The sequence below is a fragment of the Euleptes europaea genome, chromosome 18, assembly GCF_029931775.1.
Source record: "Euleptes europaea isolate rEulEur1 chromosome 18, rEulEur1.hap1, whole genome shotgun sequence".
NCBI classification, from domain to species: domain Eukaryota; kingdom Metazoa; phylum Chordata; class Lepidosauria; order Squamata; family Sphaerodactylidae; genus Euleptes; species Euleptes europaea.
In genome coordinates this window covers 22,047,219-22,062,078 of record NC_079329.1, presented here as the reverse complement: position 1 = coordinate 22,062,078, position 14,860 = coordinate 22,047,219, and the positions used below count along the sequence as shown (strand labels likewise).

At 42.9% G+C, this 14,860-nt stretch overlaps 1 protein-coding gene across 1 annotated transcript in view; it reads right to left on the bottom strand.

Annotated features, from left to right (window-relative positions):
- LASP1 (LIM and SH3 protein 1) overlaps positions 1-14,860 on the bottom strand; it is a 279,531-nt gene that overhangs the window by 20,117 nt on the left and 244,554 nt on the right. Inside the window, exon 4 of the mRNA XM_056863255.1 lies at positions 1,884-1,968. Within this exon, the coding sequence (XP_056719233.1) occupies positions 1,884-1,968 (85 nt within the window). The remainder of the gene's footprint in view (positions 1-1,883; positions 1,969-14,860) is intronic.

Here is a 14,860-nt window from a genome sequence, read left to right as displayed (position 1 = left end):
TTCTCTCTGCCTGAACCTTCCATTATGAAACCTATTTGTGTTCACATGGGTCTTCATGTCTGCACTTTCCCCACCTATCCAGGGAGAATAAATCTTCCCTCTTCTGTCTCCTCCCACTGTAGCTCTCCTTGCTCAAAGACCATTAATCTTTAAGTGTAAGCTGCTTTGCATAAGCAAGGTCCAAGCCTTCCTTCTTGGCATCTCCTGTGACGAAGCAAAACAGCAAGGCTGGAAAATGGAAAAGACCACTGTGGGAGCTAGTCAAGCTAGAGGGCAGTGGCCATGATGAACCACTTGCCTCACCAAGTCCAAGTATTTATTGATATCTTAAACAGGATAACTAGAAGTTCTCAAACATTTTCTGCTACTCTTGTTTTTGTTCGAGGAACACATTTCCATTTGTAAAAAAGCACTGTTCCATAAAGCCAATCAGCAGTTAACGGATGCATCTGCGATAACTCTCTGGTGTGAATGGTTGCAACACCCCCTTTCTGTTTTTACAGCTGAGCCAGAGCACAAAGCAGTACCTCCACACAGCTAAGAGCCTGTTAAAGGACTTAAGAAGTAGAACATGGAGACTATCACCGCCGTTTTGAAGATGGAGCTTAACTGTCTCCCCCCCCCCCAATTGGCTGCAGAAAGCCATAGGATTCACACAGATACTTGGCCTACCGCTATCCTGCACTTTTCCTGCATCAAAGGGTTTTTTTAGGAGGGTTTTTTTTTGCTTTTTTGCTCTCTGCTGCGAAACAGAAAGCCCTGGGAGAACTATGAATTGTGCCTAAAATGAGCACATCATCATGCAGAAGCCCTCCAAAAAGTAGGGACATGCAGCTGGCAACATATGTTCATGCTTCATTTTAGCTTCCACATTTTTCCTCTGCGAAGGGATCTAGGCAGCATAAGTTTGAAGGCTCAATAATTAAGGCTGCAATCCCATCAACACTGTTATGTCACCTTCCACATGGAGCTGCCTTATACTGAGTCAGACCCTCGGTCCATCAAAGTCAGTATTGTCTGCTCAGACTGGCAGTAGCTCTCCAGGGTCTCAGGTCTTTTACAAGTGGGACTTACCTCTGAGGGTTGCGAGGTGAGTGGGGTGGACAGGTAACCTTATTTAGCACCAAGAGAACTACATAGTCATTTCATCCACCCTTTCAACAACCCTATGAAGTAGGACATTCTTTCCATTTACAGATAAAAAAAGATTAAAATGGTGTATCAAAGTTGCCGCCACATCACACAAGGATATGGGGAAGCAGGATTTTGAGAGACAAGGGGAGGCCCTTAAGCTGGAGAAAGAAGGAACTGCAAGCTACTGGAAGCAGCTCCTTGTTCAAGGAATGGAGTTTCTTGCTCCAGTTGCCCCGCTCCCTTGACACCTTATCCCTGCCTGCATTGAAAGATTCATCTCTCATCTCCATCTTTTCTACAGTATTCCAGATTCTGCTTGGCATTCTTCATCACAAATTGTTTGCTCACCTACTTACTGCATACTTCACAACGTGTGCTCCTTCTCTTAAGCAGGTGGTATCTGGTTTGTTTAATGTGTAACTCCTTCCACCTCTGCACATTTCTCAACTGTTTTTATGTGCTCTGTTGAGTTGATGGCCCTCAATTATTGTATCATAAACATCTTCTGCTTGTAGGGTGGATGCCTGTCATAGCTTGTTAATGTCATTTTAGCTTTGTTAATTTCGTTTCCTCTGGCAATTGTTTAGCAGCCTTCCTTCTCCACATGGAAGCAGCAAGTTTATATTAAAAGAGCTTGCATTTTTACTAATATCCTCTTTGGGGCTGGTCATTTGAAGGAGCCCACCATATGAAACCAGTTATAATTGACAAAATATAGCCAACATGAAAAAGAACATAAAGAGCCTTACTTGACTCTGAAGCTCGCTCTGCTGCTTCAGGCGCAGGTTCTCTGGAGTGTCTGCGACCATGGTGAAGGACTGCTTCGGGTAGTGTCTGCAAAGGGAAGAAAAGAGGCAGAGTTAAGTGGCCGTCCTTAATCTGGTTCAGTCAGCAAAACACACACACACACAATTAACACCACTTCTGGCCATTCCAATTGTCTACTTGTTGTCACCATGAACATGCTTCCAAGTTGTTCATGGGCTCCATCCAGCTGCTCTCTAGATGTTTTCATCTGTTTGAAAACACAGATGTTTGCTTTCTGTGAAGTGTCTTGGTGGCAGTTCCTTCCAGTAAATGGAGGGATACAAGGAATTATTGGAAAATACAAAGGAAAGTTCTGACTTTCCCATGCAACCCCAATGGATTGGTTCAGGCTGCCCCCCTCCCCCGCAAATGGGTAAGACCAACAGCTGCCTGTACCCATGCATTCTCGGTTGTGGCTCTGGCTCCCCAATGGGAGGAATGCCCTACCTACCAAAGTCAGGTAGGCGCCCATACTGGAGAATGTGTACAATGGAACTGTCTGGATTTTTCTAAAGGGAACAAGATTGCAGTTAAGGCCTGAAATCTTAAGCACCTGTTACTTAAGTCCACTGTATATATTCTACTGTTTTAGTGCATTATCCTCCAATTTCGTAATCCTGCTTGAATGTCTACGACAGAGTTTTATAGTGCATTCTCTCCAGTTTTATTGCACTGTTTATTCTTTTACACTGCTCCTATTACATTGTATTAATTGGGTAATCCGCCTTGAGTCTCAGCAATAAGTGCGAGCTAGAAATGAAAGAATAAAACTCATGGAGAATATGATCCTAGTGTGTAAACACCCCACCCAAGAACCCCATATGTTTTAAGGCCCCACTTGTCCTAGAGAAAAGTGGGATATAAATACATACATGAACAAATCCATTATGGGTTAGCTCACTGAGAAGAATTCAAATTTAGCAGTCATATGTACACATGAAGAAGAAGAGTTGGTTTTTATATGCCGACTTTCTCTACCACTTAAGGCAGACTCAAACCGGCTTACAATCACCTTCCCTTCCCCACCCACCTTCCCTTCCCCTGTGAGGTAGGTGGGGCTGACAGAGCTCTAACAGAGCTGTAACTTGCCTGAGGTCACCCAGCTGGTTTCATGTGTAGGAGTGGGGAAACAAATCCAGTTCACCAGATTAGCCTCCGCCGCTCATGTGGAGGAGTGGGAAATCAAACCCAGTTCTCCAGATCAGACTCCACCGCTCCAAACCACTTCTCTTAACCACTGCACCACACTGGCTCCTAAGATAAGCAAAGAAACCGGGCAGCAGCCAGTTATGCAATTGCCTAGAGGAGAGTGTAAGAATTTCTCCCTCATTCTGCTAAAAAATTAAAATTGGGAGAGGGGAATGAGGAAACGTATGCAGCATTCTCTCTTGAAAAGTGTTTTGTTCGTCTGTTAAATGTAGTGTTTAAACTAATATGGCTATATACAATTAAACAGCTGCAAAGCTGCTAGATCCATTAAGCCCAAAGGTACCATTACTGCTGCATTTGCTGGATTGCCAAACAAGCAACTCTTTAGACATCAAGCTGGGGAAAAAATACTTCCAAAGTTACAGAATATAAAGCAACAGGTTTTGGGCACAAACTTGGAGCCTTCCCAAGCATACAGCCCTTATAACATAGTAAAAGAGCCTCTAGCTTCTCACTTGCCATAGCACAGATTCTTCCATCTGCTGCATCAAGTGAAAAATTGACAAGTGGTAGAAAATGCACAATGTAAGGAACAAACTGTCATTTAACCCACTGTTCACAACTTATCTCTCTGAGGGCATCAGAAGGATAGTTTCACTTGTATTTCATGAAGTGTGCTATGTGAAAGTCAAGAAGCTTCTCTTAGTTCATGCAAAACTTTCATTATTTGTATTTTTTTTAATTCCACAAAGTTCAAAAAGTTCACAATCAGAAACAATGGCTCTTTCAGAAACTGATTAGAGAAATAAGAGGTCAGATTTTTGAAGGATACATTATTTACTGAGATGGGATATATTAAAATTAATATTAGTTCAGAATAGCGTTTTCTCTATATTTGCTATGACACTTGTAGGCTGCTCCTATTAAGTTTATTCAGAAGAAACCCCACTGGATTCGGTCACGCTTGTGATATTGAAATACTATAATGAACTGAATAGCCAAATTACTGCCACCCTTTCATCACTGGAATGTGTATTTTAAGCTCTCAAAAATTTCTTCTGTTTCCAGAGAGTAACAGACAAATAACTGTTTAAGCTCACATTATAAAACTTTCCGTTTGTTTAGTACAATGTGGGCAACTTCTATTTTCATCTTCTGACGTTTTATGTCAAGCCAGTCAAAAACTTTAGTGTGTTCCCTTCGCTAAATGCAGCCCTGGCCCAAGAACTCAAGTTTACAAAACAAGAAACTGTTACTTTCTCATTCTAAATTGGACAAATTCAGAGATTAGTTTCATGAGATTTCCATCTTGCATCTTGGGGTTCTGTTGCAAATCCACTGCAAGTTTTATGGGGTCACTGGCTTTGCTTCCAAGAGCACCAAAAGTGGAAGGAATCCCTTCTTTCAGAAGAGCTTAAAAAAATCAGACAGGCTTAATGGAGAACTGGCACAAATTTATCGGGGCTTATCTGGCTGATAAAGGATTCATTACAAGCACTAATCTAGAAAAAAGGTAAACATGTTTACCCTTCAGACACACAGAGTCAAAGGCATGGAACGCATTCCTTAGCACATTTTGCAGTAGAAATGTATCTTTCAGAAAGGCTAGCATTTAAACCATTAACCTGCTGTAAGGAATTGGTCAAGAGTGGAGAAGACAAGCAAAGGAACCAGAAGGATCTTACCTAAGGACATACAGTGGTTAGGTTTCTACACATTCTCCCAGCCCCCTCCTCCAACAACTCCTCTATGCCACAACAGAAAACTAAACTATGAACAGATACCATCTAGCTACAATAATTTACACACATTTAACACAAATTTATCCAGAATGCTTGATTGGGAAATTTGATTCTATAATGGGGGAGAGGGGCAGAGAGAAGGGAGAGGGCAGGTCAGCCAACCGAAACCATTAACATACAAAAAAAATCTTAGTGTGCGAAAAATTTATTTTGAGAGGTGGTGGTCATCTATGGCAGAGAAGGCACTTCAACCAGGTCCTCCCAAGAAATCCAGCTAGCTGTTCATTGGGTAGAATCAAGTTCTGGAAAATAACTTTTTTTTACTACTTCAAGAGTGCCTGGCAGCACAGAAGAGGTAGAGGCAATGTCTACTGCAAGGGAAATATCCTCTCCCCCCCACCACATACATACACACTCCAAAGCAACCTATAACAAATCACAGTAGCATAATTGGGTTGAAAAAGTTATTGCAGAAAGGATGCCCCTCTCTACACGCCCTTTGCTCCCTGACACAAGATGGCACAGTCCTCTGTTCCCAATACTGGGGGAAAAACCTCCTGCCTTTTCGGCACTCCCAAATGAGATCTGCTTGGCACATTCAATGTTATCTTTTGGACACCAGGCAAAATCTGTCTCCTCTGCCTGATGCAAGTTCCCCCGCCCCTTCCTTAGTTTCTTCCTTTTCTGTTGTAGTCCATTCCATGGTAACCCCCGTCATTGTGCTGTCCCTGACCTGCTTTTAAGCTGTTCTTACAATTATATTAAAGTTTTTAATTAGTTTTACCACTTTGTTTTACTAGTGATTTGTATGCCTCCACCTCTCTCTCAACATGGGATCCAAGGCATAGAAATAGTTAAAAAATAAATATTTTGTCATGCTTGCATGAGGATTTTTGAGTTAAAATGACTGGATTAGCTACTATAGAAAAAGAATGAACAGATAAGCCATGTAAATCGGAGTTTTTGAGAAGCGGTGACCAAGTTTAAGAGAAGGCAGCTTCCCTGATCTTAACTTGGAGACATTTTCCCATGTAATTTCCTTCCTAAAGGGCCACTCTTTGCTCTAGCGCATGATGAGAGTTTCTTTCTTGCAAATAATTTAACCTTGCAAAAACTAAGGTCAAAGGAGACTTTGGTGCAGTTGCGAGGCACACACAGCACAATTGCAAAGTCTATCTGGTGCAGATTCCCAGGCATTTCAGCTTTCTCTTAATCCCCAACCACTCCATAAAGTTTCTAGTCCTCATGACTGCACAGGGATGTTGCAAATGAAGCCACTGCTTGCTGAACTCAAAGCATATTAAGGCCTGGGGGAGAAGAGTCTTCATTGCTCTGTATAGGTATTCATCTCTCCGCATAGCTAGCAGAATTAAGAGCAAGCACACCTCTACACATTTGTATAATTCTTTCGTGTCACTGAATCTGTGTTACCTCGAAGCAAAATTCAGAGTTTTCCAGCACAGTGCACGCAGAGCCTTGACTGGATCTAACAGAATAGCTCTTCAACTTCAGAGCTTGGGAATCTCAGCTGTCCTTGGGCTACATCAGTAAAACAGTCGAGCACTTGTCTCTTCCTCCCCCTCCTAAATATTGTCAGTGTTGCTTCCTTGGCATGGGAAGAATTCACTGCCTTCTCGAATGAGTGCCTCTGCTCAAGTATGTCATGCTGAATGAACTAGGGAGCAGAGAAGATTCAGGAGGAACAGGGTGGGAGATGGTCCCACCCCCACTCTGTGAGCTTCCCCCTGGAACCTGAGGCCTTTCAACTCAGTACTATCCTACACAGAAGAAATGAAGCCAGAAATCTATTCGGGACCAAGTAGACCTTGGTTCATATCCCCTCTCTGCCATATAGCTTGCTGAGTGACTATGGGCCAGTCAACCTCTTAGCTTGCACCTACTTCACAATGTGGTTTTAAGGATAAAATGGTGGAGGACAGAATCATCTTTGTTTCACTAAGCCCCTACCAGGAAGAGTGAGAAAAAATACATTTGCCTTTCCTGCTTATGCTGGGCTACCACAAAACCAAGCCACAGCAAATCCCTCCCCTTTCAAACAATATAAAGGGTGCACAAATATTTTCCGGTTCCCACTAAATAACAGCTAAAATAAAACACTGAGATGCTTCAAGTCGATTCAACTGTCATTAAAGGAGATCAGTTTGTTCCAAGGAGAGAGTTTTAGAATATTACACCTCCAAGGCCCAATTTAAAATGGAGTACTAGACAGGCAAACAACTTAGGCATACAGTGCTGCCGACACAGATCATTTCAGCTAAACAACCTTGCTGGACAGGTGGCTTTAGCACACCAGGGAGCCATAGCACAGGCAGATGTGACAATAGTATACGACCGCTGCCCACACAGCAGGTAGGGACCCAGCATAAGAAAGACAGGCAAATGTATTTTTTTCCTCACCCTTCCCCTCCTCCATTTCATCCTTACGATTAATTGCCCTGTGAAGTAGGTAAGGTGAAGCATGTAACTGGCTCAGAGACACTCAGTGAGCTACATACAAAACCGGGGGGGGGGGTGAGCCCAAGTCTCTCATCTCACCTTAATCTAATGCTCTACCACCCTGGCTCTCAAGCTAGTCTTGCCTTTGCAGCATTGTATTAGAGCAGAGGTGTCAAACACAAGGCCCGGGGGGCTGGATCCGGCCCCTTGAGAGCTGTTATCTGGCCCGCGAGCCAGCTGAGGCAGCCACACACACACTCAATCAAGGCTGGCTAGGCATGGCCCAGCCCGACCAAGTCACATTTGTGTCATAACCAGCCCTCATAGCAATTGAGCTCGACACCCCTATATTAGAGTGTTGGAATAGGATCTAGTAGACCCAAGTTCAGATCCCGTTCTGTCGTGGAAGCTTGCTAGGGGACCTTGGCCTAGGTGCATACATTCAAGCTTAACCTAATTCATAGGGTCATTGTGAGGATAAAGTGGAGGAGGAGGAGGAGGATAATGCAAGCCACTTTGGCTCCCCACTGGGGAGAAAGGCAGGGCATTAAACAAACAAGTTCAACTTGGGTGTGAGAGCTGTGATTGACCCATCCTTCACTGTGCTGCTCTAGCCAACTTTTCTCTACCTTTTATAGCATCAACTATAAAACGGAATTATAATGATCTGTCTCAAAACAGTTGTGAGGGCAGTTTATGAAGGATTTTGTAAATTTAAAGAGCTATCAGTCCTTGCTCCCACAGTGTTTGTTCTAGGTATGTCAGAAGCAGTATTTTGAGGTTTTTTGCCACTTAGAAAAGAAGGCATACTGTAAAGAGATGGGTGGCCACGTACTCAGCCTTAATACTGATGGTAGTTTGCACAACTACTATCTTCACAGCATGACAACCATGTATTATTGTCAACACATAACGCACACCCCAAAAGCCCACAAACAGTATACAGTACCCAGGATTCTAATCTCTTTGCTAAGACCCATATTTGCATTTTTTTAAGATCATCATCTTTATTACAGCCAAAGGTCAGCATAAAATATAAAAATATACATCCTAGGATAAAATTATACAGTTCCTGCTTACAGCAGCTAATCCTTGCTGACCCATATTTCATAAAGTTGCTGAAGAATGCCTTAAAGGTGAGCCGCAAGCCACTGCAGGAAGAGGGAAAATACCTGCAAGCACAATTGAGTAGAAACGCAGGAAGTGCAAGATTAAAAATATTTCTAACCCCAAAAAGGATGTGACTGGATGTGCTTACTAGGAAGTTGAAAAGAAAAAAGCAAGCAGCAAATGAGTGTGCTTTCAGAACTCCCCACCAGTAACAACTTGTACGATGCGATGGCCAGGGACACTTTTCCTATAACTTCTAAGAAGTCAGAAGAATCAACCTCTCTCTCCCCCAAAATGTTTGCTGGTCTATTGTCATATTTTATTTAATTTTTATACCGCCCTCGATCCCCAACCAAGGCCAGGCTCAGGGCAGTTAACATCGTCCATACTAATACAACAAAACAATAAGACCACAATGACATTTATCAATAAAACCACTTAACAACCCCATTTCATCAGGTATGCATTAAAATTAAATAGGGAACATAGAAACAGATTTGAACAGATGGTGCTCAATATTAAGGCACAGAGACCCCCGCAGAGTAAAAGAACAGTTTGGGTTCTCCCCATTTTAGATGGAACAGCATAAGGAAAAAGTAGGGGGGGGGGTTGGGAGGCCAGCCCCGATGACAAAACCGTAGCTGCCCTCAACTATAGGCCTGGCGGAATATTTCCGTTTTACAGGCCCTGCGGAATTCCCTAAGATCCCGCACAGGACATGGAGTATACCGTGCAAAAACATGAAAACTAAAGGGACAGCAGGACTGGTGGGTGCCCTATATTCTAAAAACCGGGGGGGGGGGGGAAGAGACTATTGCACTCTAAAGAAACCCCTCAATATGCCAAAACAGTATATATAGTAGATAGAAGTCAATCACCCTAGCTATGGAAGCATAAAAATGCTCACAATTTTACAAATTCTGAAGGTCTTTCAAAGTGGCCTCTTAATATGAAGACGCTGTCGGCACCAACTCTGAAATCACTGGACAGCAGCAGCACGACAAGGACAGAAAACTGCCATTTTGAATTTATGTCACCTCTCTGCGTTCCCATTACCTTCGACCCAAATGTTATGCTGAACATGCAACTAACTCCACTTGCCTCCATAATTTCTATTAAAACCTGTCTATGTCCTCCAAATTAATTTCCCTGCCTCCACTACATATCACGGGCTGCTTCTGGTAAGAAAATGTAGAATGTTTTTATATCAAGACACAGGTAAATCCTAATAGATAAGTAGGGTGAATCTGAATATGTCGATGCTATTGTGGCATTAACTGCACATTTAGTGAAACATGTAGGCCCTTAGAATTACGTGTTTAGGCATATGGAATGACCCTCAATACTTTCCCAATTTTAGGAGAGTGTATTCACTGGGCAGTGGGTATGATGCTGACCCACTGACTCTGAACAGCTACAGGAGCAAAGTTAAGGTCATCTGTTCAAAAATGATGGACAGATAGACAATAGGAAATTCAGAGAAAATGAAGGGAAAGCCATCACCAGTTGCAACAAGTTAGCTTTAAATTTCCCTGAAAGCTCAGTAGCTCCTCACTTCTGCCCCACAGTGGCATTTGTTGCCCCTCATAAACAGAAATATGAGCAATTCAAAGAGGTAATACATAAGCTCGAAATCAGAAAAAGTAGAGCAACACTCAGAGAAAACATCCTACTCACATCAGGAGGCCACTTCAAGTTAGTCCAAAGTTTTCCTTTATTCACACATGTCACAGCAACCCATGCCAATAAGACTTTTCCATCTCCATTCCACCAGAAGCAATGTGTGTGTGTTAAGTGCTGTCAAGTCGCTTCCAACTCACGGCAACCCTATGAATCAATGTCCTCCAAAATGTCCTATCTTTGACAGCCTTGCTCAGATCTTGCATACTGAGGGCTGTGGCTTCCTTGATGGAGTCAATCCATCTCTTGTTGGGTCTTCCTCTTTTCATGCTGCCACAGAAGCAATATACCTGCTACAAAGAAGAATAAAGTCACAGTTTCCCACTCCTACTCCCCCTGCAAAGTCCTATCAAAAGCAGGAGGACTTCAGAGTTCACCCTGTGTGAATTGTACTTACAGATCACAAGACTACACTCTGGATACATACAGCGTATTTTATATTTCTCTGCGGCATCTTTTCCTATATATTTTGGTAGACAAGTACAGATGTAGCCACTATCTTTGCAGCACTCTTTTTCCTACACAGTGGTTCTCTGGGCGACTCTACAACTGCTTCCTTTTCCCACCCTATACTCATAAGGCCAGCCAGTCTTCAACTGACTTAGAAGGATCCAACTCAATTAACATTCTCAGGTATAGTTTGGACAACCTATTTGCACAAGAGGCTGATTAGCAATATCCTCACACACCTTCCTAGCACACAAGTGGGCTCTACAGAGCAGGTAAGGGAGGCAGGAAGTGGACAAGAAAGCTGTCCAGCTAATCCAGCAGTGGCCTCAGAATCTACAGGGCCTGGTAGAAAGAGGGAAAAGGCTTTTGGGACAGCACCCAGGCTCACCAATGATCAATACTTAAGCATGTGCTAATGAACAGTCACAGTTACCTATGATAAAAACTATTTCCAGGTGCCCAGAAAAGGAACAACTTCTGTACGCAGAAGAGTTTATCTCACATATTCAGGCTATTCATACCACAAGTGAGCTATTATCCATGGTAATGTTACTCGCAACTGTAACGATCTATTTAGTTGGGTAGAACCAACAGATGGGACTGAAGCACACATACTAAGTGTTTGTGTGGGGGGGGGAGAGATACAATGTACATGGGGAGGGCTGCAGCTTGAATCTAGTCACCAAGAGCTTTGTAGTTTAGCAGGAAGAAGAACAGGCTAGCAGCAACTGAGATAAATGGAGCAGCTGGGGGTGCACAAACAGACAGGGGTGGGGCAATTAAGGTTCTTTTGGTTCTTATTATTTTAAATGCAGCTCTAGAAGAGGGATAAGAGCACAGATCCCGGGGCATCGGTTTCTGTCATCTTCACAGCCATCTATTGGGGGGTGGGGGAATCAGGGGAGTGGCAGCAGCATGAATTTAATCAGAACATATAATTGCCTAGGGACACACATACACACAGTAATTTGCCTGCCAATGGAAATGGATTTTTGTGGAAGGAGGCGGCTGTTTTCCCTTCATGTCTTGTATACGCTCCCAAATATACATAACACTATGGGTAGACATACTGGTACATTTATGGTTCAGTCACGGTTCATGAGCTTTATGCTGCTACTGCGGAGAGCTGGCTCCTTCGTTTGCCATGGCAACCATATCCAGCACTCGTGTTCAAGAAGGGGGTTCCCAGCAGTGGCCTCTGGGTTTTGGTGCGGAGGAAAGACAAGAAAGGAATTTTAAAGTGTAGAAACCCCCCAAAGGTAACTGCTCCAACTCCAAAGGGACACCGAATGCAGCTCTGAAAGACTGTGTGAAAGATCCTGATAAGCAAATGAACCGCGATGCGATCAGCTTGCCAAAGCAGGCACTCGTTTTAACAGGAATTCCAACACAATAGGGGGAAAATCTGAAATACATGAGGCTGAGTAGAATTAGAAGTTAAGACTGCATCCACATTTGAATTCCACTTTAGACTCTGATAGCTATCTTCTGTGTTAAATACTTCTGCACCCAACATACCCGATTGCACACAGATTTAATTACTCCCTGTACACTTCATACTCAAGTGCCGATGCTATCTCATACACCACAGCATAGAAGGAAGGACAGAGCGTTACAGAAGAAACATGAACCACACGCCCAGTCAGTCAGAAGCTGAATAGTCAGACTGTCTACATCACCAGGGGTCCCTGGAATTAAGGCTTGAATCAAACAGATAAACTGGATTTCACAGTGAACTGCCACTGCGGAACTGAATCCCCTACAGTGGCAGGCGACTGGCTGGGAAGAATCCAGCATCTAGTGTGAATACTATCAGTTGCTAGTGCAGCATTTCCACTACAAGATATTGGTTGCTTCAAGAGAACACTCAGATAGTTTATGCATTTATTTCCTTCATTTATACCCCCCCTCCTTTCTCCCCAGTAAGAAAGTCTTTAGCAGTGAAGAATCTTTGGAAATGGGCAGACTTTTAAACATGCATGCGATTTTCATAAAAAGCCCAGGCAAACATTGACAAGATATTTTTGCAGAGCCAGCTACCAAATCTTTTCTATGGAAAAGTTATATACCAATCACTAAGGAAGACAGAAAAGGAATAGTCCAATGCAAAGAAAAAAGCCTGGATTTTGTTTTATGACTGGAATGTGGCCCAACACTCATGGGGTTGACAATGCAGTCAACAGAAATACTGGCACTTGTGGTTGTGAGATCTTTTCTGCCCTCCTGAGATGCAGACATAGTAATCAGAGTAGCTATTGAGGGTTTTAACCAACAGGCTGCTGCCTCTTCACATAAGCCATGTTCATGACTCAGTTCCATCACACTCCTGTCTTAATATCATCTATGTTCTTCCTCAAAACACATTCCTATCTCCTCCTTTGTTTGCAAATTGCTGTCAGCCATGTACCCACGCACCTTCAACTCTCCCCCATTACACAACAGTGGGAAGGGTGGTGAACCTGTAACTCTTTTTCTATCAAGCAAGAAAGATGTGGCAAAAATACTACATGGGGTGAAAAGATGCCTACCTCTCAGAACACTGAGGTGGAAGGAATCAAAGTAGAAATACAATCTAGTAGAACATCTGGAGTTGCAATAAAACGTTTTTATTGGTGGTGAGGTCAACAACTCTACACACAAAATTTGAATAACAGTATTTCCCCCAAATCTGGTAAGTTCGGTCTCAAAGCTACCAAGATGATCATACATTTTGAATTTCCCCCGAAAAAACTTCAGAAGTGATACAATTATGCACAAGTTCTTTCATTTTCCTCTTCCTTTATCTCTGCTACAAGCACTTGTGATCAGACCTCTCTGGTTCTGCTGTGCCCTTACCTGTCCTAAGCCCTTGAGATAAAGGAAGCTCTAAAGTTGAGAAACAAAACACATGAAAATCATACTTCTAGCTGACCAAAGGCTCTAGAGACCAAACATGTGACCATACTTTGAGGGTACAGATGTGGCACTTAGTAAGCAGATGGCTACGGGAAAGTTTCAGCATTAAAGAGGAGACATAAAGGACAGAATAATATTAACATACAAGCTCAGTTCTTTGAAAACTATATTCAAGCAGCCACTGCAACAAGTGAGGCTATTTAAAATGCAGTTTTCCAGCTCTACTGAAATCTTCAGTCCAACACACTGCAAGAGGTGACATTTGTGTGAAGTCTGCTACTAGGCAATAACAGTTCCTCCCCCCATCAAGCTTTTAAGAATACAAAATGTGGGACGTAAGCAATATGAGGATAACTTGGGAGTGAAAATCTGTGAATGGGGACACATCAGACACAGACAAAGTTTAACAAGTTCTTCTCTAAGCTACCGGCATTCATTTCATTTATTAGAATAACTGGTAAGAGCTCTCCTCTAGTACCCATACACGGCAGCACAGGGGCCAGCCTTTAACAGTCTGCCAAACCATCACTGAAGCGCTCTGCAATTAAAAAGCAAGCCTGATCCTCTGTTTGAAAAACATGGTTGCTATGTTCCTCGATCCAGAGATTTGGGGCGGGGGGTGTCCTTCAACTTCCAGAAGCTAGAGAATAATTTCCCCGTTCATCTAGCGCAGAATAACCAAAGCTATAATGTGCAGTTTCAGTGACATATCCAGGCTCAGAGCCAGTGGCAGAAAAGCTGGTGGTAATGTGCAACTACTCATCCCTCACCTTTTCCCCAAGGCTAGAGATAGGAGGATACTCCAAAGTTACTAAAGAAGAGCCGAATTCACTTCCAGAATGGTCTTCTCAAGCTGCCACTGAGCATGGCCAATCAAGCATTTACTATTTTTCAAACTGTGGAATAAGTACATAAGTACATAAGCAAAAAGATAGTCATGCTTGTAATTCCACAAAGCTCCTTCTCTTTTGGCCCTACAGCAGTAAGACTGTAAAATATAAGTATTTTAAATAAAATTAAAACATAAAATAATTAAGAGCAAAGCTGACGCTCAGATAGGTACACCACACAGTTTCAAGATAACTTTGAAAACTCCATAGAACACAGGCTCAAAGTGTGTTGATCTTAGTTTCTACAAACTACCACTATTTGTACCCTCAAGCTTCTTGCAAGGAATACAGGGCCACCTGAGAGGGTCAAGTGGATATTTGCGTAAGAGCTAAAAAATCAGGTGAGCACCACAGTGAGGGAGCAGCGCGAAACTCACCCAAATTGCAGTGCAGGAAACAAAATGGGCGCTCTCACTATGTATTTTGGTCCTCAGTGACAGAAATAAAACTATTCCTAATTCAGTGATCAGCCACATCAGCTTCCAAAGGAACCGAAAATGACAAGCTGTCAGCAGACACTGAACATCCAAGCTCCAGAACTATTTC